The sequence below is a fragment of the Bos mutus genome, chromosome 7 (assembly GCF_027580195.1).
Source record: "Bos mutus isolate GX-2022 chromosome 7, NWIPB_WYAK_1.1, whole genome shotgun sequence".
Taxonomy (NCBI): domain Eukaryota; kingdom Metazoa; phylum Chordata; class Mammalia; order Artiodactyla; family Bovidae; genus Bos; species Bos mutus.
Genome location: NC_091623.1, coordinates 45454392 through 45480953, shown reverse-complemented (window position 1 = coordinate 45480953; position 26562 = coordinate 45454392). Strand labels below are relative to the sequence as shown.

The following is a 26562-nucleotide window of genomic DNA, read 5'->3' as shown; positions in this document are numbered from 1 at the left end:
TGTAGTTGCTGTTTTCTTTTTCAGCCACGCTGTGAGGCATATGGGATTTTAGTCACCCGCCCAGGGATCGAACCTGCACTCCCTGCATTTGAAGTGTGGAGTCGTAACTACTGGACCGCCAGGGAATTCCGTCCCCAAGTGTTGAGTTTGATGAAGTATCACCAAATGCAGAGATGCTTGTGACTGGCACTCAGACCAAAAAAACAGAACAACATTTCAGGCCCTGGACCCTCCGCAGCTTCCAAAGAGAAACCGCTGTCCTGACATCTAACACCATCCGTGAACGTGACTTTGGTGAAATCACTTGTACTTACATCGGGCCTGTCATAGAAAAGGTGTAAGGTGGGGGAGTCATGTGTGTTACTGCATGGAGCATTGTTCATTTTTTTTTTTTTGAAAAGATTTACTAATATATTTTTCTTTTGCTCTGGCCAAGCTGCATGGCATGTGGGATGTCAGTTCCCTGATCAGGGACAGAAACTGGATCCCTTGCAGTGGAGTCCTAACCACTGGACCACCGAGGGAAGCTCCCACATTCTTTATTCTTAATGCTGCCACTTCTCAGCCCTGGCACTGCTGGTACCTGGCTTCTACCCACCTGGCCCCTCCGACCACACCTGCAGTATGACACTCAAAAGAGTCATCAGGCAAGGCCAAGTGTCCCCTGGGAGCACAATCAGAACCCCAGTGAGAACCACTGCTGTGCAGGGTTGGTGCCTGGCCAACTGGGACCTTCTTCTGCATAGCCCCTGAGCTGAGGATGGTTCTTAAGCTTTTTTTTTTTTTTGGTTCTTAAGCTTTTAAAGGGTCATTAAGAAAACAGAATGTAAAGAACATGCCACAGAGATTGAGTGGCCCATGAAGCTGAAAAACATTTGCTGTCTCCAGAAAGTGTGCCAACTCCTGCAGGATATACTGTAACGCGTTGATTTATTTATCTCTGGTTGGTGGGCATTTGGGAGGGTTTCCTGGGGTTGGGGGCTGTTATAGACGAGGCTGCTGTGTGCATTCCTGTGCGTGCCTCTGGCCAAGCACGTGTATATGTTTGGTTGTGTACACGCATAGGCAGTAGAAGCTGCCCAATGGTTGTCCACAGGGCTTGGCCCCGTGGTGTCCTCCTGGCAGCATGCTGGGCAGAGGCATCTCCTCTGGGTGTCCCGGTCACCCGGGAAGGCGTGGAGAATGCTGTGAGTGGTTTTGAAGAATTAAAATAATTTTTAATTGTGGTCAAAAACACATCATATAAAATTCACTTTCTTGGCTGTTTTTAAGCATATGGCTCCATAATCTGAAGTATACCCACATTGTTGGGCAAAAGCCTTGTGGTTTTTTTTGTTTTGGGTAAATATACCTGAGTAAATTTTCTTTTATTAGATTTTTTTTTTCTGCCTCTATTGAGATAGTGTAGCTCTTCTGCTAATTAACAAAATCTGTTAATTAGTCTATTAATGAAGAAATTAAGATTTTTAAATGATGGAGGAATTCCCTGGTGGTCCAGTGGTTAAAACTCCACGCTTTGACTGCTGAGGGCCCAGGTTCGATTTCTGGTCCGGGAACTAAGATCTCACAAGCTGCGAGGGTGCGGTCGAAAAAAAAGAAAAGGATTTTTAAATGATGAATGACCTTTGAAAAGCCCTGTTTTTGTTTTTTTAAATATTTATTTATTTACTTGGCTGCACTTGGTCTTAGGAGCAGCATGTGGGATCTAGTTCCCCAACCAGGGACCGAACTGGGGCCCCCTGCCATGGGAGCGTGCAGAGTCTTAGCCCCTGACCACCAGGGGAGCCCCGCCCTGCGGTTTTAACTGGCATCTCCCAGTGCCTAATGGTGACAGTCCTCTGTCACTCGGGCTACTCTCCTTAGCGAGGTTCCCACCGGGGGTAGGTCAGATCTCTGAGTGACCGGTAACTTCAGTTAGGGGGAGGTGCCTGGCTGGGCCCACCCACTTACTGCTTCTTGGTGGCAGGAAGGAAGCCCACCATCTCCATGGCCTGCTTGAGTCTTTCGAAGTCATGCTTCAGGTCCTCTCCATCTTCGATCTTCAAGTTATGCTGAAAAACAAAGTCGGCAGTGCTCTGGGTACTTCTGGGCTGGGGAGGGTGGTGTGTGAGGATGATTTTGGCTGGAACCGATGGGGCAGGGCTGGGGAGGCAGGGAATGAATGGGTTCCTTTATGCCACCCCGCTCTGGGCCTCCTTGGAGCTGGTTTGGGGGCTGGAGAGGGCCAAGGCGGACGGCCTCTGACCCCCTGGCAGAGCGTAAACAGCCCGTGGGGAACAGAGGCCGCGTTTGTGGTTGGGGCTTGAGGCTATTTACCTGGTTGAGGTAGAAATAATCTTCAGGCTGCTTGAGCTGAAATTCCCGACGCTCTTCCTCGCTGACGCCAAGTAACAAATAATAAAACACGTGGTAGTTCCTGTAGGTCAAAATTAGGAGAAAAAAGTTGTTTTTGGAGGCTGAGCGATAGCTACTCGTCAAACCACTACTAATATTGCTTTGGAGACCAGGCCAGGGAGGAAAAAGCACCTCGATTATGTACAAATTGGAGACAATAAGTCGATTCTTATGATCTTTTTTTAAAAAAAAAAACAAACTCCAAAAATCAAACCACGAGCTTCTCCAGTGAATAGATTCCTCAGAGGGTGGGCACCTCTCACTCATTGGTGGACCAGAGATGATGCTAATCTGACCACATTTCAGCAGACACCCAAGCACCCACTCCAGGGAGAAGCCCCAGGGAGGCACAAAAATAAGCAGGAGAAGGTGGCAAAGCTCATGCTCATAGGAGATCCATGAGGGCCTCCTGTAGATACTCCCCGTCTCAGGACATCTGCTTTTCTCCTTCATAGGGAAGAAGGCAGACATCCGGGATCATCAAGGAAATACCCCCCTACCTCTCATCCTTCTCCTGAGAGACCAGGCGAGACTTTTCAAGCAGGTACTTTTCGACAACCGCTCTGTCATCAAGCAGAAAAAGAACCAAGTGTTACACGCTAATGCCGTTTCCCTGAAGAACAAGAATGATTCATGACTGTGGTAAAGCCAGCTGCAGATTAACAACCTTGGACCCAAGGTAAGCACAGGGACGAAAGGGTGATAGCTCTGAGTGTCGTAAACAAGCAACCTAAATGTCGTAAATACTATTTCATTCTTAAGGTAAACACTGTTGTCGTAAATGCACCTCACCCTACTGCTCACCCTACTGCTAGAATCTATAAAAATAAGGGACCTGGGCTGGCCACTTCTGCCCTACACACCGGATGTGGGCTGACAGTTGTGTGGAAGCCCAACCTGGCATCACTCGGGATGGCCCCGGGGGTGGCAGGAATTGAAATGATTAGACCCATGTACTCACGAATAACACTGGAAGGTTGAACCCTGCTTCCACCATCTCCCCAGCCATGAAGTGTTTCTCCAATTGAAAATTGATATACAAGATAATGGATTCACTTTTCTATTCTTCTTAAAACAGCTTTACTGATGATTGTATATGATCAACTATACATACTCAAAAGCATGCACCCAGATGAGTTTTTCACTGGGTCCTTCCATAATCTGTACATAATTTTCAAAACCAGCTTTAGAAGGTATAGCTGATGCACAACAGATATAACGTGTGTGAGTGCATGAGCTGTGACACATGTGAATCCCTGAGAGCCCACCACCATGACCAAGACAACGAACACATCCATAATCCCGAGAAGACTCCTTGGGGCCTCTGTCATTCCTCCCTGCCATCCACCCCCGAGCAGCCATGGACCAGCCCCTCTAAAGATTACTTTGGATTTTCTATAATTAAAAAAAAAAAAACCCAAAAAACCAAAACACTCATTTAGTATGTATAGTTAACTCTTGAATAACACAAGTTTGAACTGTGGGTCCACTTATAGGTGGATATTTTTTTCAATAGCAAATGCCATAGTCCTATATCATCTGCGGTTGGTTGAATCCACAATGTGGAACCACAGATATTAAGGAGCTGGGGAACTGGGGGAACCTCGGATATACAGGGCCGACTCGAAGCCATCTGCAGATTTCTGACTAACCCCTGCATTGTTCAAGGGTCAGCTGGATACTGAATCTGCCTTCTTTCACTCAACTCAGTGGTTCTGAGATTCTGCCACTTGGGAGCATGTTATCAGAACTTCATTCTTCTTTATGGCTAAGTAAGGGCTTCCCAGGTAGCTCAGTACTAAAGAATCTGCCTGCCAATGCAGGAGGCGTGGGTTCAATCCCTGGGTGAGGAAGATCCCCTGGAGGAGGAAATGGCACCCCACTCCAGTATTCTTGCCTGAAGAATCCCATGGACAGAGGAGGCTGGTAGATTATCCATGGGGTGGCAAAGACTCAGACACGACTGAGCAAATTGGCACAACAGCCTACATGTCTGCTGCTGCTAAGTCGCGTCAGTCGTGTCCGACTCTGTGTGACCCCATAGACGGCAGCCCACCAGGCTCCGCCGGCCCTGGGATTCTCCAGGCAAGAACACCGGAGTGGGTTACCATTTCCTTCTCCAATGCATGAAAGTGAAAAGTGAAAGTGAAGTCGCTCAGTCGTGTCTGACTCTTAGCGACCCCATGGACTGCAGCCCACCAGGCTCCTCCGTCCATGGGATTTTCCAGGCAGGAGTACTGGAGTGGGGTGCCACTGCCTTCTCCGTGTCTACATGTCTAGACACACATTTTGTTTATCTGTTTATCACTTGACGGACATGTGCTGGGCCCGGGTCCCTGAGGCTGTGTTGGTCCTGGGGCAGGAAAGGGGTACTCACACAGCCACACCCGCAATGTTAGTAGAGACATAAGACATTTCTTGGAGCTCTACTGCGAGGTTCTAGGCACTGTTTTGCTGAGATTAAATACACTGGATTTAAATGCCCTCCGGGAGGGGCACTGTGGCTCCCACTGATGGAGGAGGTCTTAACGTATTGTCCAGGACCCCAGAGGAGGGGGGTGGCCTGGTGGGGACCTGACTCTCATGGGATCTGCTATCATCAAGTATGTGAGCTGTACAGCTCTGCAGGTCACCCTCATCTGAGTTCATCCTGTAATACAGAAGAGGGAGCTGGGGATTAGGGCCCTGGTCCCAGGCCTGCTGAATGCTTCCAGACTGTCTCCAGGACGGCAGTCTTCTGGCTGCAGCCTTGCGCAAGCGCACACACACACTGAATGGATGGATGCATGCGCACACACCCCGCACACATGGGTTTCCAAAGGCTCAGCATGCGCGCGTCCTCTCTGCTTTCAAACTCCTATTTTCTTCCATTCCCTCCTCTGAGCAGTAACTTGTAGTTCTCAGCAGTTTTGTTTTCCTGGGCAGGGAGGCTGCCTCTGGTCCTAGACTCACGTTTCCATCTCTATCTGTGGCCAATTCTCTGTGCTGTCTCGCCACATGGGCAAGGACAGTGTCCCCTCAGGGGCACCGAGTGTCATCTAATGGGCCACAGCCTTTGGTGATTACTCATGAAGCTGGGCCCCTACAGGGGTGATCTTGTACACAGCCAGGGATCCCCTCCATACTGAGCCCTTGATCCCACAGGAACACGAGGCCTTGCAAATTGGGGAACTGGGGGGAGGTGTGGACTGCCCTTGACCCTTGGCCTTGTTGGAAAGCGGCATCGAAAAGTGTCACCTGCCCAAAAGCAGAACCAGGTCTGGGCCTGCTCCCTGCAAGCTGGTGGCAGCCACTCCCTGGACAGGAAGTGCACCTCCTTCCACCCAGCGTGGGCAGGCCACCGTCAAGGGCTGAGGCAGGACCTCCTTTCCTGAATCCGAGGCCATAGACAGGACTCTGCAGCTGATCTATGAGATCCAGCGGCCCAGGACCACAGCTGCCCTGAGCCTGACAAGAGCCAAGGTGGGCAGGGCAGGCTGGCTGCTTAGCTGAGGGCCAGTCCTGCTCATGTGCTGGGCCAAACGGTGGCCCCCAGAAGACACGTCCACCTGGAGCGTGTGACTATGATTCTGAAAAAACACTTTTGCAGATGGAATTAAGTGAAGGACCTGGAGATGGGGTTTCCTTGGGGGCTCAGCTGGTAAAGAATCTGCCTGCAGTGCGGGAGACCCAGGTTTGATCCTTGGGTGGGAAAGATCTTCTGGAGAAGGAAATGGCAACCCACTGCAGTATTCTTGCCTGGGAAATCCCAGGGACAGAAGAGCCAGGCACGCTACAGTCCACAGGGTCGCAAGAGTTGGACACAACTGAGCGACTAACACTCTCATCTTTTTTTCTAGAGATGAGATCCTCCTCCATGGTCCAGATGAGCCCTAAACCCAAGGACAAGTATCCCAGAAGACAGAAGAGGAGATCATAGAGAAATTCAGGGGAGAAGACCACGTGGAGACTGAAGCAAAGACTGGGGTGATGGGGCTACAAGCCAAGGGCACTGGGGCCCCCAGAAGCTGGAAGAGGCCAGGAGGGATCCTCGCCTAGAGCCTCTGGAGGGAGCATGGCCCTTCCCACACCTTGATCTTGGACTTCTGGCCTCTAGAACCACGAGAGAATAATTGTTTTGTGCTCTTATTGTTGTGTGCTGACTGGTCTGTGATACTCTGTTTCAGCAGCCATGGGACATGAAATGGAGAGCGCAGGAAGGACTGATCTGGGCGGAGAACAGGGGCATCGAGGCTCCCACTGGCAGCAAAGGCCCTGGCTTCTGGCCTGCAGAGCCAGTCCGGGACCCAGGAAGATGTGAGGCAGCCTCTTGGTGTCTCTGCTCCCAAGGGAGCTGCTGGAACGAAAAACAGTTTGTTTCTGCATCTTGTACTTAGTAAGATACCATGGGCTTCCCCTGATAGTCAGAGGCTCTGCAATGTGACAGATACAATATGGGCCCATGGGAGAAAACCAGATTTAAAATAAGGAGGGAGGGGGAATTCCCTGGCAGTCCACTGGTTAGGACTCTGTGATTTCACTGCTGTGGCCCAGGTTCAACCCCTGGTTGGGGAATTAACATCCCAGAAGCCTCGAAGCACAGAAGAGTAGGATAGAATAGAATAAAATAAAGAGTGAAGGTCTTTCTGGAGAAAGGGCTGAGACCTGCGGGGCAAGTGGGGGAAGGAGAGTGGTTCTGCCCACGCAGAGACCAAGCTGGGCCCAGTAGCAGTTGGGAAAGGACTACTGGATGGCCCATGGAAGGCGGGGGCCATGGGGAGAACTGCCCAGTCTTGAGTGTCCCTGAAGGGCTGAATGAAGGGCCAGAGGAGATGTTGCCTTTATCGAGGGTCTCTCTCCCAACATCACTTAAGAGCCTGGGCAGAGGGGAAAAAGGAAAGAAGCCAGAGGTTGAAGGATCTGGGAAGAAAACATTTCTGTCCTTGTCTTGAACATGGACCATCAACTGAGATGATCATCAGTCAGGTTTAGGCTTATTTTTTTGGCCATACTGTGAGGCATGTAGGATCTTAGTTCCCTGACTGGGGATTGGACCCGTCCCCCTGCAGTGGAAGCATGGAGTCTTAAAACCACTGGACCAATGGGGAAGTCCCAGTCAGATTTAGATGGACAGAAGAACCCAGGTATTTTGAAATCAGTTCTCCTGGAGGACCTCTGCCTCCCCAAAACACATGAGCCTTCTTGTGGCCTCCGTGGGCCTGTTGCTTGGATCTCCCCGCATCTTAACATTTAAGGATTCTTATTCTACTGCTCAGAACATCACCTGGAGCCTTTGCAAATCCCACCGCCACTGTGGACTCTCACACCACAATGTGGAGCAGGAAGGGTTCCTTTAAGTCACCAGGCAATGGACATTGTGCCCAAATGTCTTTCTTTATCCCCCACTGTGAAATAGTTTTATGGCTCATAAGCCCTTTGCGTGTTAAACAAAAATCCAAAACACTATGCAGTATTAAGTCACAATTATATTTTTTTAACTACTTGAAACTACCCAGAACGTACATCTTAATAGGAAAAAAATCCTACAGTATTAACTGCGGAAATCACAGTATGACCAAATAGATAATTCCTTGTAACATCAACTCAATGCATAAGGCTTCCAGGTATTTCTATTAGCATAACATTGCACAGGATACAAATAAACACAATTTCTTTTTTGGTTTTTTTGGGGAACACAATTTCAAAGTTGCACATTTAGTTGAAGTAACTGTACCTTCACCTAAGGAACTCACATTCTGGCACAAAATGTAAATCTGTTTTAACTTCCGCCTGGCAGTCAACTTCACAATCCAGCTACCAACTATGAACTCATTTATCTCCTCATCCACCCAGCCATCCAAACCACCCATCAGTCTATATACTCACTTATGAATCCACCCATCTACCAATGATCCCATCTATCTATCCATGAATCAAACCACCCTCCATCCTTCTATCTGTTCATCCATGAACCTACCCACCCATCATCCATCCATCTATGAATCTACCCATCCTTCTATCCACCCACCCACCCTGGAATCCATCCATCAGTCCACGTCCCATCCCTCCCTCCCTCCATCCCCCTCACCTGCCTACTTTCAGCACTTCCCTGGACAACGGCCTTACTTTGCTACCTAGCATCATGTCTCCTTCCAGCTAAAGCTAAAGGGGCACATTTGGCAAATGCCAGAGTCCACATCAACTCTTCCTAGACCCAGGGAATTAGAAACATCAAGATCGGGAAATTGGTGTGCCCTCGCCTGCTCTTGGCAAATCCCATCATGCTAGGAACTCTAGCTCATTGTACTTAACTTAGTGGATGCCTCAATGTCCTAGGCAATGCCCTGAGGCAGGTAGGTTTGGTTATGAAGGTGCCGCCCTCCTCCCCCACCCACACTTCCTGCCACCTCTCAGACTTTCATATCAATGACTGAAAATCATACTTGTTTCCCTGCATGATTCACAAATGCCTGCAAGATCGTGACTTCAGCATTCAGTTCCCTGCTGGCTCAGTCCTGGGTCCCCGCTGCAGGGAAGCCCAAGACTCCAGACTGACGGTGGGGTGCACAGCGTGGGCACCAGCAGACTCACCCTCGCACAATGCCGCTCTCCAGGTAGTTGACCTGGATGAATTTCCCAAATCGGCTGGAATTGTTGTTGTGGGCTGTTTTAGCATTTCCAAAAGCCTGCGAGGAAAACAAAAGCAGGTTTTCAGATTGTGAGGATAAAATTCCTACAGGCCTCAGCCTGGAGGCTCCCTCAGGGTGTTGTAGACCATGGTTCACTGGAAGTCACTCACAGACTCCAGGTGACACCCGGAAAACACACAGATAGGCAGCCCCAGCGTGTCCCAAGTATGTGTGTGCACGCTCAGTTGAGCCCGACTCTGAGTCCCCATGGACTGTACCCACCAGGCTCCTCTGTCCATGGGATTCTTCGGGCAAGAACACTGGAGTGGGTTGTCATTTCCTCCTCTGAGAGATCTGCCCGACACAGGGATCAAACCCGTGTCTCCTGCGGCTCCCACACTGGCAGGCAGATTCTTTACCACTGAGCCATAGGGGCTTCCCACACCTCTCATGGGCTTGCTCTTTACCTCTGTGTTGACGTGAAGGAGGGGCTCAAGTTCTAAGTCCTGGACATTGGAAACACCAATCATAGGATTTTTTTTTTCAGTAGTAACTGTTCACGTAGCAAACTCTGGCTTGTGGTCAAATCCAGTCCACTGTATGTTTTTGTACTGCCTGTGAGCCAAGAGTGGTTTTTACATTTGTAAATGGTTTAAAAAAAAACAACCCAAAAAACCCAAGAAAAGTAATATTTCCTGCCATGTAAAAATCCTATTCAAGTTTCAGCATCCACAAATGAAGTGTCCTGGCACACAGCCAGGCCTGTTCATTCACCGACCACCTACCACTGTCTTTGTGCTGTGACGGCAGGGAGCTATGACAGAGACCATCTGGCCCGCAAAGCCAGAAAATATTTACTATCCAGAATATTTATTTTCCAGAAGGAGTTTGCTGGGTGCTGGGTTGATACCAGCTCCAGGCCAGCCGCCAGCCTGCTTGTGAGGAAGCAGATGTGGGGACACGTCCCCTCCTGGAGGGTCTTGCAATACCGTGGCATGACAAGCTGGTTGACAGCAATTTAAAAAAAAAAATTAGGGTCAAAGTGACATAACATAAAACTAAGTTTCAAAAGTAAACACTTCGGTGGCGTGCACTACATTCACAATGCTGTCCAACCATCACCTCTGTTTAGTTCCAGAACATTTCTATCACCCCAACAGGAGACCCATCCTCCTCAGCAGTTACTCCCCAGGCCCTGGTAACCACCAATCTGCTTCCTGTCTCTCGGGATTTATTTGCCTGGTCTGGACACTTCACGTTAAGTGGGGGCACACACTAGATAGCCTTTCGTGTCTGGCTTCTTTCACTCAGCATGATGCTTTTGGGGTCCATCCTCGTCGTGGTGTGAATCAGGGCTTCATTCCCAAGACACAGAGGAAGTGTGCGCAGTGCTCAGAGCCCACGGCTTGGCAGTGCCCCCCGGGGTCTACCACATGACCACCATCCAGATGAAAACAAGAGAACACCCTCTGTGCCCCACTCAGGTTCCTGGGGTTACCTCTTTCCCACGTGGTACCCAGATAAGGGGAGGCTCAGTGGAGTCTTGGGGGAGCCTGGGGCAGGAGAAGTACCTGGGGAGTGGTGGTCCCTGTTTCAGGGAGTGACAGGCTAAAAGCAGCGAGGGTGGTGAGGCTGGGCAGAGGAGGGACGAGAGGCAGAGAGGGGATGGGGTGGGGGTGTCGCACGAGGAAAGGGAAGCTTGGCAATAGCGAAAAAGGTGTCAGGCTCACGCTGTTCCCGTTTGAGGAGGCTGAGCCCGGCAGGGAGGCCACAGCTCGGAGGAGGTGGGAAGGCCACTGCCAAGGTCTGCTGTGGGGTGGGGTGGGGTGTGTATCTGCAGGTCTGGTGAGGTGGGGGACAAGGGCAGGGTGGAGAGAGGTGACCAGGCTCTCAGGGAGACACCGAGAGGAGTTTGGATTTTCTCCAAGCGCTCATTTAGCAGGCAGGATGGATGCAGGTCAATCACTGATGAGCTTCCAACTTGATGCCTGGAGGCAGAAGTCCCACAGAAAAGCATCTGCTGGAAGGCCAGAGACACTTCCTCAGAAAACGGCTCCATTCAGTGGAGCCTGCGATCAGGGCAGCAGCCCCCGCTGGGCTCATGCACTGGTCATGCTCCCGGCTGACGAGGTCACGGGATGTGTGACTTCCTGCCGATGCCCCTGGGGCTCCAGACCCCAGAACTGGGCATCCCTGTAGAATCTGAACCAACCACCAGACTGCCAAGCAGGGGACGAGTGATTGAGGGAGAAGAGGTCTCAGGGAGGAAACCAGGCCCAATTGTACAGGGGGTACCTTCAGGGCTCAGACAGTAAAGAATCTGCCTGCAATTCAGGAGACCAGGGTTCAATCCCTGGGTCGGGAAGATCCCCTCACGGAGGGAATGGCAACCCACTCCAGTCTTCTTGCCTGGAAAATTCCATGGACAGAGGAGCCTGGCGGCCTACAGACCATAGGGTCCCCAAGAGTCGGACACAACTGAGAGACTAGCTTGCAGGGTAGGGGGGCACTTTGAGGGGAGGGGTCTTCACCTGGCTGTGTGGTGGTGGAATCTAGCCCGACGAGGTGCTTTCCAGAGTCAGATAGCGGCCACAGAGCCCCCTTCTCTTCTTCACAGGGTCTGGATGTGTGTGACTGAGCTCTAGGCCAGCTGCTGGGGCCCGGACCCCATCTGCTCTGCCCTCCCGGGTGTCTGTGGAACCCAGTGCAGGGTTCTCAGCCTCGGCGCTGCTGACACTCGGGGAGTGGTCACTCTCTGGGGCAGGGCTGTCCTGCACACTGCAGGGTATCGAGGTCATTCCTGGTCTCTACCCGCCAGAGGCCGGCAGCATGTGGGACAAGCCCAGAAGTCCCCACAGGGACTTGCCTGCTGGTCTAGGAGTTAAGCATCTGCCTTGCACTGCAAGGGGCGCGGGTTTAATCCCTGGTTGGGGATCTGAGATTCCACATGCCTCAGAGCAACTAAGCCTGTACCCTGTAACTACGGAGCCTGAGGGCTCTGGAGCCTGTGTGCCACCACCACTGAAGCCCAAGTGACACAACTATAGAGCCCGTGTGCCGCAGTGAAAGATTCCACATGATGCAACTAAGACCTGATTTGTTGTTCAGTTGCTAAGTCGTGTCTGACTCTTTGCGACCCCATGGACTGCAGCACACCAGGCTTCCCTGTCCTTCACTATCTCCTGGAGTTTGCTCAGATTCAAGTCCATCAAGTCGGTGATGCTATCTAATCATCTCATCCTCTGCTGTGATGCAGTCAAATAAATAAGAAAAAAAAAGTCCCCAGCGAGAGCTGAATTGCTGGGGGTTGAGAAGCACAGATGAAGGTAAAAGGTGTTTGTAGGAGCAGGTTGTCTGGGGCTCCCTCCTGTAATCAAGGCCCCCATATGTGCTGTAGGCCCTCATGGGCCCCCTGGTGAAGAAAACTGTCTATCCAGATTTTAATCTCCTGTTTCCCTTATGTTCAGCCTTTGGGGTAAACCCCACAGGCTCTTGAGCCACGGCTCTGGGAAAAGCAGACGGCAGATCCGTCTCCTCCTTTCCTTCCAGACCCTGCAGGGTGGTGTCTGAGCTGAGGACAGGCCTGCTTTGTGATAAAATGAGCTCCCACGAGTGAGCATGCAAAGTGCTGCCTGTCCTAACTACAAACAGATGGTGAGGGGGGTGCCTGACCCCGAGTGACACCCCTCCAGGGGCAAGTCCTGAGTCGCCGTGGTGGCTGGGTTCAAGGCCTGCCACAGAGACACCCCAGCAACGCACATTTCCACCCAGAGGAGCCACGGGGTCCCTTATGAATGTGGGACACGTCTCTGGTGAGTTTTAAGGAAACATCCAGGCCCAGCGTCCTGGGGACCAGAGGGGATGTCTTTGGGACCAGCTCTCTGGTTCTGCGATTACCAGCACGGTGACCTCATGCGTCTGGTATGTGGTCTCAACACACTGCGACTTTTCAAAGCTGATCTAAAAATATCCGGTTGGTGCTATTATACGTCCGTCGGAGGAGGAGGAGGAAATGCTGGCCTGGCACCCGAAGCGAGGGGAGCTATTGTGTAGCTGTTCCCGGGGCCGGCCAGGGGTGTGCAAGGCCTTCAAGCTCAGGGTGGTTGGTGTGCCCGGTGGATCGTGTGGGGCTGGAGATAAAGGGGAGGGAGGAAGTGGGACCCGGGTGCCAGCAGTGATGCGATGTGAGCTGGCTCTGGGGCAAGGGCAGCCACAAGCTCGTGCTGTCTTCCCGGCACGCCAGACGATCCACAGCCCTGGCAAAGCACTATTTGGGAGAGGACTCTACTTTCTCAGAAATGCTGTTTCCCCTCCCTTTATAATATAAAAGACGTGTTTCTTTTTCCTTTTTTTCCTCCTTTATGTCTTTTCTTTTGGCCATGCCACGCTGCATGCGGGATCTTAGTTCCCTGACCAGGGATCGAACCCGTGCCCCCCTGTGTTGGGGGCGTGGAGTCTTAACCACTGGACTACCAGGGAAGTCCTATAAAAGATATGTTTCTAATATAAAGTATATGCTTTGGAAAAAACATATAGAACCGTGCTAAAAGTTTACCCAATAAAAGGAAAAAAACCATAAAGAGAGGATCCATTAATCCAACCCCACCTCCAGTCACGGTTTCTAGGTTTAAATGAATGAAGCAGGAGCACCCTGGCCTTCTTGGACCTTCTGCTCCCCAGGTACCACCTCCACCCCTGCCCGGGATGCTGTCAGCCGGGGGAAGTCTGGCTGTCTTTTAACTGCTCTTGTCTTTGAGGTTCTTCTTCTGCGAGATTCAAAAGGTTTTATTAATTTTTTTCTTCTTCTAAATTTTTGGCCATGCTGCCTAGCATGTGGGATCTTATTAACAGCTCTCCGACCAGGGATTGAACATATGACCCCTGCAGTTGGAAGTCTGGAGTCTTAACCACTGGACTGTCAGGGAAATGCCTGAATGAGGATTTTTAAACCAAAGATATCCAAGGTTGAGCAGCCTACGTAGCCAGAAATTTCTAGAAAGTGCATTTGCTATCTCAAGAGGGTGGGTCTTCTCTCTGTTGGAATGCATGGTCAATATTTTAGTAAGAATGGCGATGTAACATTAAGGTATGTGGTATGTGCCTGTGGTATGTGCCAGCCACACGCCAGATATGTGCCATATCGCCTGTGGTATGTGCCAGCCACACGCCAGGCTTGCGACTCTTTCTTTTGCTTGAATTCCTCCAAGGGACAGACCTGGCCTTCCCCGTTTCTGATGAGGAAGCAGGAGCAGAGAGGTCAGCTGACCTCTCTGAAGTCCAAGAACAGGTGGGTGGCGTGGCTGTGGGCTGGAAACCAGGGCCTCTACTGTGAGGCACCCTGGCTGTTGCCCCTCAGACCCTGGTCCAGACGGGTTCTTGGTGCTGGGAGCCAGGCAAGTAGACCTGGGGCTTTTGGGGTGTCTGCCTGCCCTGGCTAGAGACGCCTCCCCCAAGGTCTGGCAACCAGGCAGGCAGATGCCCCAGCCCCAAGCTCACATCTGGCCTCTGTACATCCCACAAGAAAACCAGACAAGCTTCGATGGACTCCATTAGGCAAACAATGTTTAGCTTTCAGATTTCAAAAGTGAAAAGCCCCATGGAATGAGATCACCAAGGCAAGCATGCTTGCTATCTCCTGTGTTGATAGGTGAGTCTCAAGTCGGGGGGTGGGCTGGGGGGAGGATTTCCCCTGGAGAGAAGTTCTCCAGCCTCACCCTTGCAGGGTGGTGGTCCTTCCAGCTAAGTAGAGGTGGCCTGAAAATGGTAACTCCATCGCCCCCCAGATATACCTGTGGCTGTCTTCAATCGCTGTAGTGAATTCATCTTGGTTGTGGGGCTGGCTTTGTTTCCTGATCTAGCTATGGGGACCCCTCCCCCGGCCCCTTCCCCACTGTACGTGGTGCTTTTATACACGTGGTTTCATTTATTCACTTGACAACAATGTACTGGTGGCCATGTGCCTGGCACCATTCTAGTCTCAGGGATTCCCCTCCCTGGTGGGGCTCCGACAGGGACATTCCGAGCGTTCACCTTGGCCGTGGCTGGGACGTCACCGCCTCTGGACTTCCTGGAGGCTGCCCACTGCCTCCCATGACCTTGACGTTGCCCTGCCCCCTGCAGTGCCAGGTGGGGGCAGAGCCTCTGTCCCCCACCCTGAGACCACGAACCACTCCACACAGGATTTCCAAATCTCGTGTCCAGTCCAGGTCACACACCAAGACAGAGGAGTGACTGGTGGTGCCAGGAGAGGCTGCGAATGGTAAGACAACTCAAGCAAATATTAGGCTACCGTGAAGCCTAAAGGCAGGGCTGAAAGACAGACTGGCTTCCACTCGCCCTCTTGTTATAGCCGTGCTTGGGGGTACAGAGAGCAACACCCGAGAGTGATCGGGAACTAGGCCTGGAACTCCAGTTGTTTACCCAAGTGCTCTCCAAGTTCCAGGATTTCTATGTGATTGTGTCTGTCTGGGGACACAAGCGACTGTCACATCTGCAGAAGGAGGCCTGGGAGGCGTCCCACGGCCCCTGGACCTGGGCGCCCAGGAAATGTGCTCGGCTGAGTCTACTGAGCAAACAGCCCCGGGGGGGCATCCAGTCAGCCTGGGGCTTTCCTGTGTGGAAATGCCGGGAAAATAACGCCCCTGGGTGTGTGCGGGGTGGAGGGCTACCTCCGGTGAGGAGCCCAGGAGAACAGCTCCACGTCGACAGGGAATTCCAGTGGGTCCCTGTGGTCCTGGGCTGGGGGGCTGTGCCAAGAGGGACAAATTAGTTTGCTGCTCATGAGTTTCAAGTTCCTCTTCTGTAAAACGAGGGGGTAAACCCTGCCTTCTCAGGTTGTTTGAGGACGAAAGGCGCTCTGTGTGAACCAGGGGCGGGCCAACTTGTCCTGTGAAGGGCCAGCTAGTAAGTATATGCGTCGCCGGTGGAGTGTGAAGCAGTCACAGATGACCTGGGCCAGCTAGTAAGTATTTGGGTCGCGGTGGAGTGTGAAGCAGTCACAGATGACCTGTCCACAAATGCGCGTGGCCATGGGGAGGATGCCTGTGTAATGCTTAGGAATGGGCGGGGGTCAGGCTTAGACGTGGACCTCCACCAGGGTCAGCAAATTATGGCCAGCCACCTGTTTCTGTGTGGTGTGCGAGCTAAAAATGGCAGTCACATTTTTTTTTTTTTGCCATACTGCTTGGCATATGGGATCTTAGTTCCCCAACCAGGGACTGAACGTGCCCGCAGCACTGGAGGTGTGAAGTCTTAACCACTGGATAGCCAGGGAAGTCCCACTTGTTACATTTTTAAACACTTGAAAAAATCAAAACAGTACGTTCCCACACATGAAAGTGACAGGAAATTCAACTTTCAGCAACCATGAATAAGGTTCTGCTGGCGCACGTTCATGTCCGTTTACAGGTAGTCTGTGTCTGCTTCTGAGTTGTGCTGGGGGAGATTGCTCCGGCAGAGAAGATACTGACACTTGGACCCTTTACAGGAAAGGTGTGTCGGCCACTGTACTAGGGGCTCTTGGTGAAACGCCTCCTTCTTCCAAAAGGGGCCAGGGCAGTGCTGAGGCAGGGAGAGGACGTCAACACTCTGACATGCAAGATGCGCACGAGAGGACCTGAGTCGCCTAAGCTGACTGGTTTCCTCGCAAAGATGTGGCAAGGACACAGAGAAGTGGGACCAGGAAGCACGGAGGGCAGAAGGGGCCAGCGGAGTCACAGGCTCAGAGGGGCTGCGTGGGAGGGACAGAAAAGCGAGCTCCTTGAGGATGGGCGTGGATGGGGTGGGAGGTGGGGAAGGAGAAGCTAGGCCAACGTGACTCCCACAGCGCTGATGCTGTGCAGGGAATGGGTGGAGGGAGACGGAGCCAGGGAGGGTGAGGACAAGACGACAGTGGGAGACTCCCTGGCAGTCTGTACTCCCAGTGTAGAAAGTCGAGACTTTGGTCCCTGGTCTGGGAACTAAGATCCCACGTGCTGTGTGGCATGGCTGAGAAAAAGGATGACAATGGGAAGTGGGTGGCAATGATGGTGAGAGGTGGTGGCTGTGGGGCAGAAGATTGGACCCCCCAATTACCAGGTCAGCCCACGCAGGTGACAGCTGCAGGCTCACTGGGCCTGTGGGTGCAGAGCAGGAAGTAGAGTGATCACCCCCAACCTCATGCTCTTCGACTCACAGATGAGGAAGTGGAGGGTTTTTAGGGCCCAGCTGACATCCAGCTTTAGCTTGGGTTCTGTTCTTTCCCTGTTGCCCACAGGGCTTGGGATACCCGGCAGGCTCCCTCTAGCCAGCTGCCCGCTGGACAGACAGATGGGTAGATGGCAGGCATGTAAAGAGAGTCGCGTGCTGATGAGACATGACACTGACTCCCGCTCCGTGCCCCCAGCTCCTAACAGACTCTGTCACTCTAACCCGGAAGGGCACTGGCTGTCAGCCACAGATGTGAGCAGAAACCCTGAAAAACACACCAAGGGTTCCTGGGCCCAGGACGAGGCCCTTTGAGATGGACAGATTCTTACCAGGGGCTGAAGTTTCACGGTGGACGGTGCCAGGGGGTGGGTGGGGGGGAGGCAGGGTTATGGAATCTTAGGGGAAAAAAAAAGAAACCAAGTATGAAACAAGTTATTGTACCTTGTATTTCACTAAATTTTGGCTTAGGTTATAAATGAAACCACGTGCTAGATTACAGAAGAATAAAGAACAAATTAAACTTTGATGGGGGAGGGTCTTGCTTGGTTCTTACTGCACCAAAAATATGGGAGGAACTGATGAATTCCTGAGGGCTTGTCTTATCCATTTGACACTCTTTGGGCTTCCCTGGTGGCTCAGATGGTAAAGAATCTGCATGCAACGCAGGACACCTGGGTTTGATCCCTGGGTCGGGAAGATCCCCTGGAGAAGGGAAAGGCAACCCACTCCAGTATGCATGCCTGGAGAATTCCATGGACAGAGGAGCCTGCAGGCTATAGTCCATGGGGCCACAGAGTCAGACACGACTGAGCAACTAACACTTCATTCTCTTTGCGGTGTACTTGGTTCTTTTTCTCAGGTTTTTGAGTTGGGATGTTAATTCATTTACTTTCATTTATTCCTATTTATGGACATACAGTATTTATGGTTACGAACTGTCCTGCTGTTACTGCTTTAAATACATCCCACGGATTCTGATACTATATAGTTTCAATTGATGGTTTTTAGAATATCTGTAATCTTGGTTTATGGGCTCCCGATGGCTCAGCAATAGAGAATCTGCCTGCCAATGCAGGAGACACAGGAGACGCAGGTTCGATCCCTGGGTCAGCAAGATCCCCTAGAGAAGGAAATGGCAACCCACTCCAGTATCCTTAACTGGGGAATCCCATAGACAGAGGAGCCTGGCAGGCTATAGTCCATAGGGTCGCAATGAGTCAGACACGACTGAGTGACTAAACTACCACCAATTTTGGTTTATAGATTCCCCCTTTATCTAAGAGTTAACAGAGGTTACTGTTTCTTTAAAACAAATTTCCATATGAAAGGGCCTTAAAAATTAATTCTAGTTTTACAGTATTATGAAGAGAACTAACTGATGATAGTATTTCTACTTTTGGAAGCTCTAAGATGCTTTCTCTGTGACTTGACATAGGGATGACTACTTCCACAAATACTTAAGATTTATTCTCATAATGGAGTGAAGGGTTTGTGACAGGGCCCAAAGATCTGCCTAAATGTGAGGTCCGGGCATGTTACAGCCCTGTCTATTTGCTGACTGCTCAAGGAGCCTTATGTTATGTTTTCATCTATTTCTCCCAGTATCTTTTATAATTTCTGCTTTGTAAAAGCAGCTGCTGTGCTGTGATGCATAGATACAGACAACGATTATACCTTGAGAGTGTAAACTGAGGGTTTTGGCCTGATGGGGAATCTCCCTCATCATACAATGTTCAGAGGCCCCAGCTCTCCCTTTTACACATCAAACCTGCAGCTGTGTTCTAGCCCGTTTCCATCTGTCTGCTACATCTCTGTGCCTGTCCCTTTATTTTTAGCTTCCTGAACTACTTTGGTCTGGGTGTGTTTCGTTCGTAAAGCATGGAGTTGAACTTCGCCTGGTGAACCCAGCTGAAAACTCCCTTTAGGCAGAGTGCACCTATGTAAAGTTAGCAACACAATGGACTCATTCCCTCCGGAAGCTCAGGCTTCCATCCTTGGCTCTCTTTCGCATCTGCTGCTCCTGGGTGTGGCTGAGTAACTGGAGGTCAGAGCAATTCTCTGGGTCACTTTTGATAACTTCCTGCGATCATGCACCTTTCGCAAGATTTTTCAACCTCTCTTTGCACTGATTTATTTTGTATTTGTGTGGTGGGATGATCTGGGAAGGAGGACCCCGCAGGCCTGGTGGGCTGGAAGGAGTCACGCACAGGCTGAGCTGAGCGGGGGAGGTGTGAGTGGAGGGCTAGTTCTGTAAGTGGGTGGTGGCTCACTATGGAAGTTCCTTTTAGGATGAGGTTTGCTTCCGTGTGCATGTATGTTAGTCACTCAGCCATGTCCAAGTCTTCTGCAACCCCACGGACTATAGCCTGCCAGGCTCCTCTGTCCACGGGATTTCCCAGGTGAGAATACTGGAGTGGGTTGCCATTTCCTATTCCAGGGGAAAAGGAAATGGCAAATTTCCTTTGCTTCCCTGTATGAATTTCTGTACAAATTAGGACTTCCCTGGTGGCTCAGACGGTAAAGAATCTGCCTGCAATGCGGAAGACCTGGGTTCGATCCCTGGGTCTGGAAGATACCCTGGAGAAGGAAATGGCAACCCACTGGAGAATTCTATGGACAGAGGAGCCTGGCGGGCTACAGTCCATGGGGTCACAAAGAGTTGGACATGACCAAGCAACTAACATTTTCACAAATCTCAAGCTGCACGGTGCTGCTGCTGAGAGCAGTAAGGACTCTTAATACGTTCCATGCAGTAAAACTAAGCATTTGCCCTTGTGAGGAAAGGTGAGCTCCCAAGGGTGGGCTGGAGGGAGAGACTAGAGTCTGAGAGCATCCCTCCACTCTCCCTACAGGCCCTATAGCTTCTCTCCAAGCCCTCCGGGACAGGGAAGGGGAAGGGGAAGGGACGGGAGGGGGAAGGGGAAGGTCCCTTCCCCCCCCTCCCCCCCTCCCCGCCTCCCCCGCCCCCGCTGGCTACCCTTGGGTCCACCCTCCATACCTGGGTTGAGCAAAGCTGTCTTCCTGGGGCTCCCCCGCTTACAACAGTGAGGAAAAAGAGAACTGTCAAGATTCCTCTGCCTTGCCCCATGAGTCACCTCTACCATGCTGCTCTGGTAGGTTGTGATAAGGGAGAGGAAAAGTTGAGAATCCAAGTATGGGCTGTAGGGACTTGTTAAAGATGCAGACTTGGGCCCATTCCAGACCTGCAGGATTTCTGGAAAGGCTAGGAAATCTAAATTTTTAAACCAGAGCCTGAGGGTGTTCTGATCCCTGGAAGGGTGAGAACTACTGCTCTAGGGTTTCCTATGAGAGTGAAGGCTCTCTAGAGAGAAATAAAGCAAGAGGACACTTGCTTATACCCTTCCCTCTTTCCTGAACATCTAGAGTAAGGGTCTTGATAATCAGAAGCAGGACAGAGCAAAGAGCTCCGTGCTCAGTATACTTAATCAGGGCGCTCCGCCAGGGGCTCAGCAGTAAAGAATCTGCCTGCAGTGCAGGAGACACAGTAGACTCAGGTTTGATCCGAGTGTCAGGAAGATCCCCTGAAGAAGGAAATGGCGACCCACTCCAATGTTCTTGCCTGGAGAATCCCATGGACAGAGGAGCCTAACAGGCTACAGTCTACAGGGTCATGAAGAGTCGGACACGACTGAAGCAACTTAGCACGCATACTTAATCAGATGGCTTTCCTAATGCTTAGCCCCAAGAGATGGGAAACTGTCATAGTCCAGGGTTTCACTGACAGCAGCCTCTCCCCACCTGCACCCCAACAACAGACGGGTCCAGTTCTCAGCGTGCCTCCACTTGGTAGCCTTGTTCAGCTAGGCACAGTAACGTGGAGGGAAAGTGAGCAGAAACCAGGCCCCCGGATGATGCAGAAACAGGTGCAGGAGGAGAGAAAATCACTATCCAGAGCCACCTTCCAGCTTTGACTCCTCATAGCCCTGGAAGGTAAGGGGCTGTTTAGGAAACCGAGTTCAGTGGCTGGGCCCCAGTCGTGCGTGGGCCCCTCGGGAAGCCGGTACCCTGGACACCACTCTGACTGCTGGACACTGTCACCTGCGTGCGCCAGCGGGGCCGCCGGCCGGAGCCCGGGCACTAGCAGGAACATTGCAGAGGAAGCGACGACAGGATATGGCGACAGCGAGCACGCAGGCAACAGAGGAAAGCACCAAAGAACGCTGATGATGCTCAGCTGATGGACGCCGGGAAGCTCGGGAGGGCGGGGATGCGTCAGGTCGAAGTTCACTGTGTGAGGATCCCACCTGAGATCTGCTCTGCGTATCTCATGGACATGGTGGGAGCCTGTCTGTGCGACAGACCTGGCCTGTGCGGGATTGTCTATGGACCCCCTTCCCTCCACACACACAAGTCAAGTCTGGCTCGACATCCTTCTTCTTCTCTAAAAACCTTTTAATTTTAAAATAGTTTTAGACTTACCAGTAAGTTCTAAGAATATCACAGAGGGTTCCCAAGGGCCCCACGCTCGGTGTCTCCCACTGTCAATATAATGATGGCACATTTGCCATAAAAAGTGAACAAAACCAATATGGACTGACCCTGGGTGTGAGCTGTTGTGTCTGACTCTTCGTGACCCCAGGGACTGTAGCCCACCAGGCTCCTCTGTCCAGGGGTTCTCCAGGCAAGAATACTGGAGTGGGTTGGGAAGTGGGATCTCCCCAACCCAGGGACTGAACTCGGGTCTCCTGCATCTCCTGAATTGCAGGCAGGTTCTCTAAAGCTCAGCCACCAGGGAAGCCGATACTGACTGATGCATTATTACGAAACTAAGCTTGCATTCATTCAGATGTCCTCATTTCCCCCCTAATGTTGTTTTCTATCCCAGTTATCACATGTTACATGGGCTTCCCTGGTGGCTCAGTTGATAAAGAATCTGCCCGCAAAGCGGGAGACCTGGGTCCAATCCCTGGCTTGGGAAGTTCCCTTGGAGAAGGAAATGGCTACCCACTCCACTATTCTGGCCTGGAGAATTCACTATACAGTCCATGGGGTCACAAAGAGTTGGACATGACTGAGCGATTTTCATTTTCATCACGTTACATTCAGTCCTCCCACATCAAGTATCTCAGGCTTATTTTTGAGACCTTAACAGTCTTAAGGAGGATGGGGATGAGTATATTTTAGGATGTCCTTCAATCTGGTTATCGGTTCTCTTTTTAAAAAAGCATTTATTTTATTTGGTTGCACCAGATCTTCTTGTGGTATGTGGAATCTTTAGTTCCCCAACCAGGGGCTGAACAAAGGCCCCCTGCGTTGGGAGCCTGGAGTCTTAGCCACTGGACCACTGGGGAAGCCCCCAGTCTGGGTATCTCTGCTGCTGCTCTCCCACTGCCTGTTTTTGTAAATGACGTTTTATTGACAAATGGCCGCACTGTTCATCTACGTCCTGTCTGCGGCTGCTTTTGCTCTACGATGCGGGGTGAGTAGCTGCAAGCTAAGTAGCTGTGATACAGACTGAGCGGCTGTGAAATCTGGAAATGCTAATTAACGTGGCCCTTTACAGAACCAGTTTACAGACCCCTGGGGTAAACTACTATACCAGAGCTTAAGTGTGAACGGCTGAATCCAGGAGACATTCCACAGGAACAGCCACTGCGAACCTGCTCTGGCCGATTTTATTATCTTTCAGTCCTGGGGGAGGGTTTCGCCAATTCACAACGAAATGAAACATTCTCTGGGTGGAAATGGTGATGTTAAAGGTAAGTGGCTGGCTGAAACATTTTGGAGCACTTCCACACCTGCTGGAGAAATTTTACCTAAAGGGGCTCAGGTCCAACCTCATGCCGGTCCTGTGTCCTGTTGCAGGGTCGGCGGCTTCCGTGGGGCCCCGGGAGATGGAGCTCGGGCGCGCTGGGGGCCACCCCAGAGGTCAGAGCCAACAGGACCGGCTCTGGGATGGCTGCACTTGTGCCCGCCAACTGCGAGATCGATGGGAAGGAACCCAAGAGGCTGATGTGGCAGGACCTACTGTTGATTAGTTGCTCAGTCATGTCCGACTCTTGTGACCCCATGGATTGTAGCCCGCCAGGCTCCTCTGTCCATGGGATTTCCCAGGAGAGAATACTGGAGTGGGTTGCCATTTCCTTTTCCAGGGAGACTTCCCAACCTAGGGAGTGAACCTGTGTCTCCCACATCTCCTGCACTGGCAGACGGATTCTTTACCACTGAGCCACCGGAAGCCCATGGTGGGACCTGATGGGGAGCATTCCGGACGTGTATGTTGCTGTCACTCAGTCGTGTCCAACTCTTTGCCACCCCGTGGACTGTAGCCCACCAGGCTTCCCTGTCCTTCACCATCTCCTAGAGTGTGCTCAAACTCATGTCCATTGAGTCGGTGATGCCACCCAACCATCTCATCCTGTCACCCTCTTCTCCTCCCGCCCTCAATCTTTCCCAGCAGCAGGATCTTTTCCAGTGAGTCAGCTCTTCACATAAGGTGGCCAAAGTATTTAAGCTTCAGTCCTTCCAATGAATATTCAGGCTTTAATTGTGGTAAAATTTACTGTTTTAATGTACGATTTGGTGGCGTCTGGCAGGTCTGCTATGTCGGGCAGCCGTCACCTCTATCGCGTTCCAGAACGCTTCATTACCCCAAAGGAAACCTTGTGCCCGTAAGCAGCCACTCCCCACTCCCACTCCCCCAGCCCCTGGCGACCACTAATCTGGTCTCTGTCTCCTTGGATCTGCCTGTTGCAGACACTTCATGTCGATGGGATCAGAAGGATGTGGCCCTGTGTGTCTGGCTTCTTTCACTCAGCATCTTTTAAAAAGTGTCTCCCATCTTTTTAAATTTTTTTCAAATATTTATTTGGCTTCATTGGCTTGTAGTTATGGTGTGCAGGCTCAGCTGCTCTGCGGCACATGGGATTTTAGTTCCCCGACCAGGGATGGAAACTTAACGCAGGTTAAGAATGCAAGTTCTTAACCGCTGGACCACCAGTGAAGTCCCTCCCATCTTCTTTAAGGGGCAGCTCTGGAGCAGGCATCGAAGGCCACCCATGCACAGGGGGGCTTAGATCCCCACGAGGTGTCCCCCCCAGCCTCAGTATTGCCATGACCGCACCACCGTGCCTGCTTCCTCCCTGCTCTGCCACAGATGAAATCTGGGGCTGCTGGGTGACACGAGCTGCTGCAGGAAACTAATGGGCCCTGAGCACCAGAGGGCCTCTCGGAGCTTCAGGGTGTGGGGCTGGGAGTCGCACTGTGCTGGTGCTGTGCTAGGAGCCTGCTGGCCTTGGGACCTTCTGGAGCTCTCCTCTGCCTCTCCCAGGAAGCCTCGGGGGCGGACCTAGCTAGATGATGGTGCAGGAGGGTGCGGCATGTGCAAAGGCCCTGGGGCAGGGGAGAGCAGCAGGCAGCATGGAGAGGTCAGCTTGCTGTAGGTCACATGGCATCTACGCAGCCGAGCTAGGCTTCCGGGCAGAGTCAGCTCTTTGCCCAGAGGCCCTGGAGGTGGTCAGTTTTGCAGGGAGGGGTGCAGTCACGTGCTGACGGGGAAGAGCTGGTCCAGGCACTTTGGCAGAACTGGAGACACTCCTCCAGGGCTGCGTGTCCTTGTTACCTTCTCTCCCACCTCCCCCTCCGCCCCCCCAACCTCACCAACATTGATAACGTCCATCAAGCTGTTCTGTGCAGGCAGTGGCTCCTGGATCTACATGGCCCCCTGAAAGACCCCGTCCAGAACCCCAGGCCTGATTTTCAACTGCACATCCTAAAGACCCCTAAACTAGAGCAGGTGTCTTGGCCTCGGCTGATACAGGCTTCTGGGGACATATCATTCTTCGCAGAAGGGCTGTTCTGTGAATTGTAGGATGTTCAGCAGCACCCTTGGTCAACAAAAGAACATCTCCAGGGACTTCCCTGGCGGTCCAGTGGTTAAGACTCTGCTTTGCAATGTGGGAGACTCAGGTTCGATCCCTGGTCAGGGAACTAAGATCCCACATGAGAGGAGCAACTGATCCCATGTGCCAAAACTAAGAACTGATGCAGCCAAATAAATATTAAAGAAAAATAAATCTCCAGGTGTTTCCAAATGTCCCCTGGTGGTAGAATCAGCCTTGGCTGAGAAATGAGCCTTAGACTCTGCGAAGAAATTAAAAAACTGGCTGCTCTGCATACCCCTGGACAAAATTCTAATTCAAAAAGATACACGCACCTCTATGTTCATAGCAGCACTCTTCACAATAGCCAAGACATGGAGACAGCCTACATGTCCACCAACCGAAGAACGGCTAAAGAAGACGTGGTGCATGTATACCATGGAATACTACTCAGCCACGGAAACCAACGACTTAATGCCATTTGCAGCACTATGCACGCAACTAGAGATGATCATACTAGATGAAGTGAGCCAAGAAGAGAAAGACAAATACCATGTGATATCACTTATATGTGGAATCCAAAATATGGCACCAATAAATCTATCTACAAAATGGAAACAGATTTGCAGACACAGGGATCAGACTTGGGCTTGCCCGGGGGGTGTGGGGTGGGGGAGGGCAGGACTGGGGGTTTGGAATTAGCAGATATAAACCATTATACATACGATGGGTGAACAACAAGGTCCCACTGTAAAGCACAGGGAACCATATTCAACAGAACCATTAAAAACCAAGCCCGCGCGCAGCCACCACTGAGCCCATACCCCCAGAGCCTGCACTCTGAACGAAGAGTAGCTTCCACTCACCGCAACCAGAGAAAGCACGAGCGCAGCAGTGAAGACCCAGTGCAACCCAAAGTAAACTTCTTAAAAAAGAAAAGGAGGGCAAGACGTCTGGAGAGAGCAACGTGGAAACCTACGCTACCATATGTGAAATAGAGCGCCAATGGGGATTTGCTGTATGACCTGGGAACTCAAACAGGGGCTCTGTATCAGCCTAGAGAGGTGGGATGGGGAGGGAGATGGCGAGGAGGTTCAAGAGGGAGGGGACATACGTTTACCTATGGCTGATTCTTGTTGATGTTTGGCAGAAGACAACAAAATTCTGTAAGGTAATTATCCTTCAATTAAAAAAAAAATGTCTGTATGTGTACAACTGAGTCACTCTGCTGTACCAGCAGAGATGGGCACGACACTCTAAGTTAACTATGAAAGAAAGTGAAAGTGTCAGTCACTCAGTCGTGTCTGACTCTTTGTGACCCCCATGGACTGTGGGCTGCCAGGCTCCTCCGTCCACGGGATTCTCCAGGCGAGAATACTAAAGTGGGTTGCCATTCCCCTCTCCAGGGGATCTTCTTGACCCAGGGTTTAAACCCAGGTCTCCTGCATTGCAGGCAGAATCTTTACACCATCTGAGCCACCAGGCAAACTTCAATTTAAAAACATCGGCTGTCCCAGAGATCCCTGGACCCT

The 26562-nt window shown here is 51.4% G+C and overlaps 1 protein-coding gene across 1 annotated transcript in view; it reads right to left on the bottom strand.

The window, feature by feature from the left end:
• The window catches only part of MYO9B (myosin IXB), a 107881-nt gene that overhangs the window by 45216 nt on the left and 36103 nt on the right, over positions 1 to 26562 (bottom strand). Inside the window, exons 3-6 of the mRNA XM_070373264.1 lie at positions 8965 to 9059; positions 2895 to 2957; positions 2317 to 2416; positions 1951 to 2051 (exon numbers count right to left, since the gene is read on the bottom strand). Coding sequence (XP_070229365.1) covers positions 1951 to 2051; positions 2317 to 2416; positions 2895 to 2957; positions 8965 to 9059 — 359 coding nt within the window. The remainder of the gene's footprint in view (positions 1 to 1950; positions 2052 to 2316; positions 2417 to 2894; positions 2958 to 8964; positions 9060 to 26562) is intronic.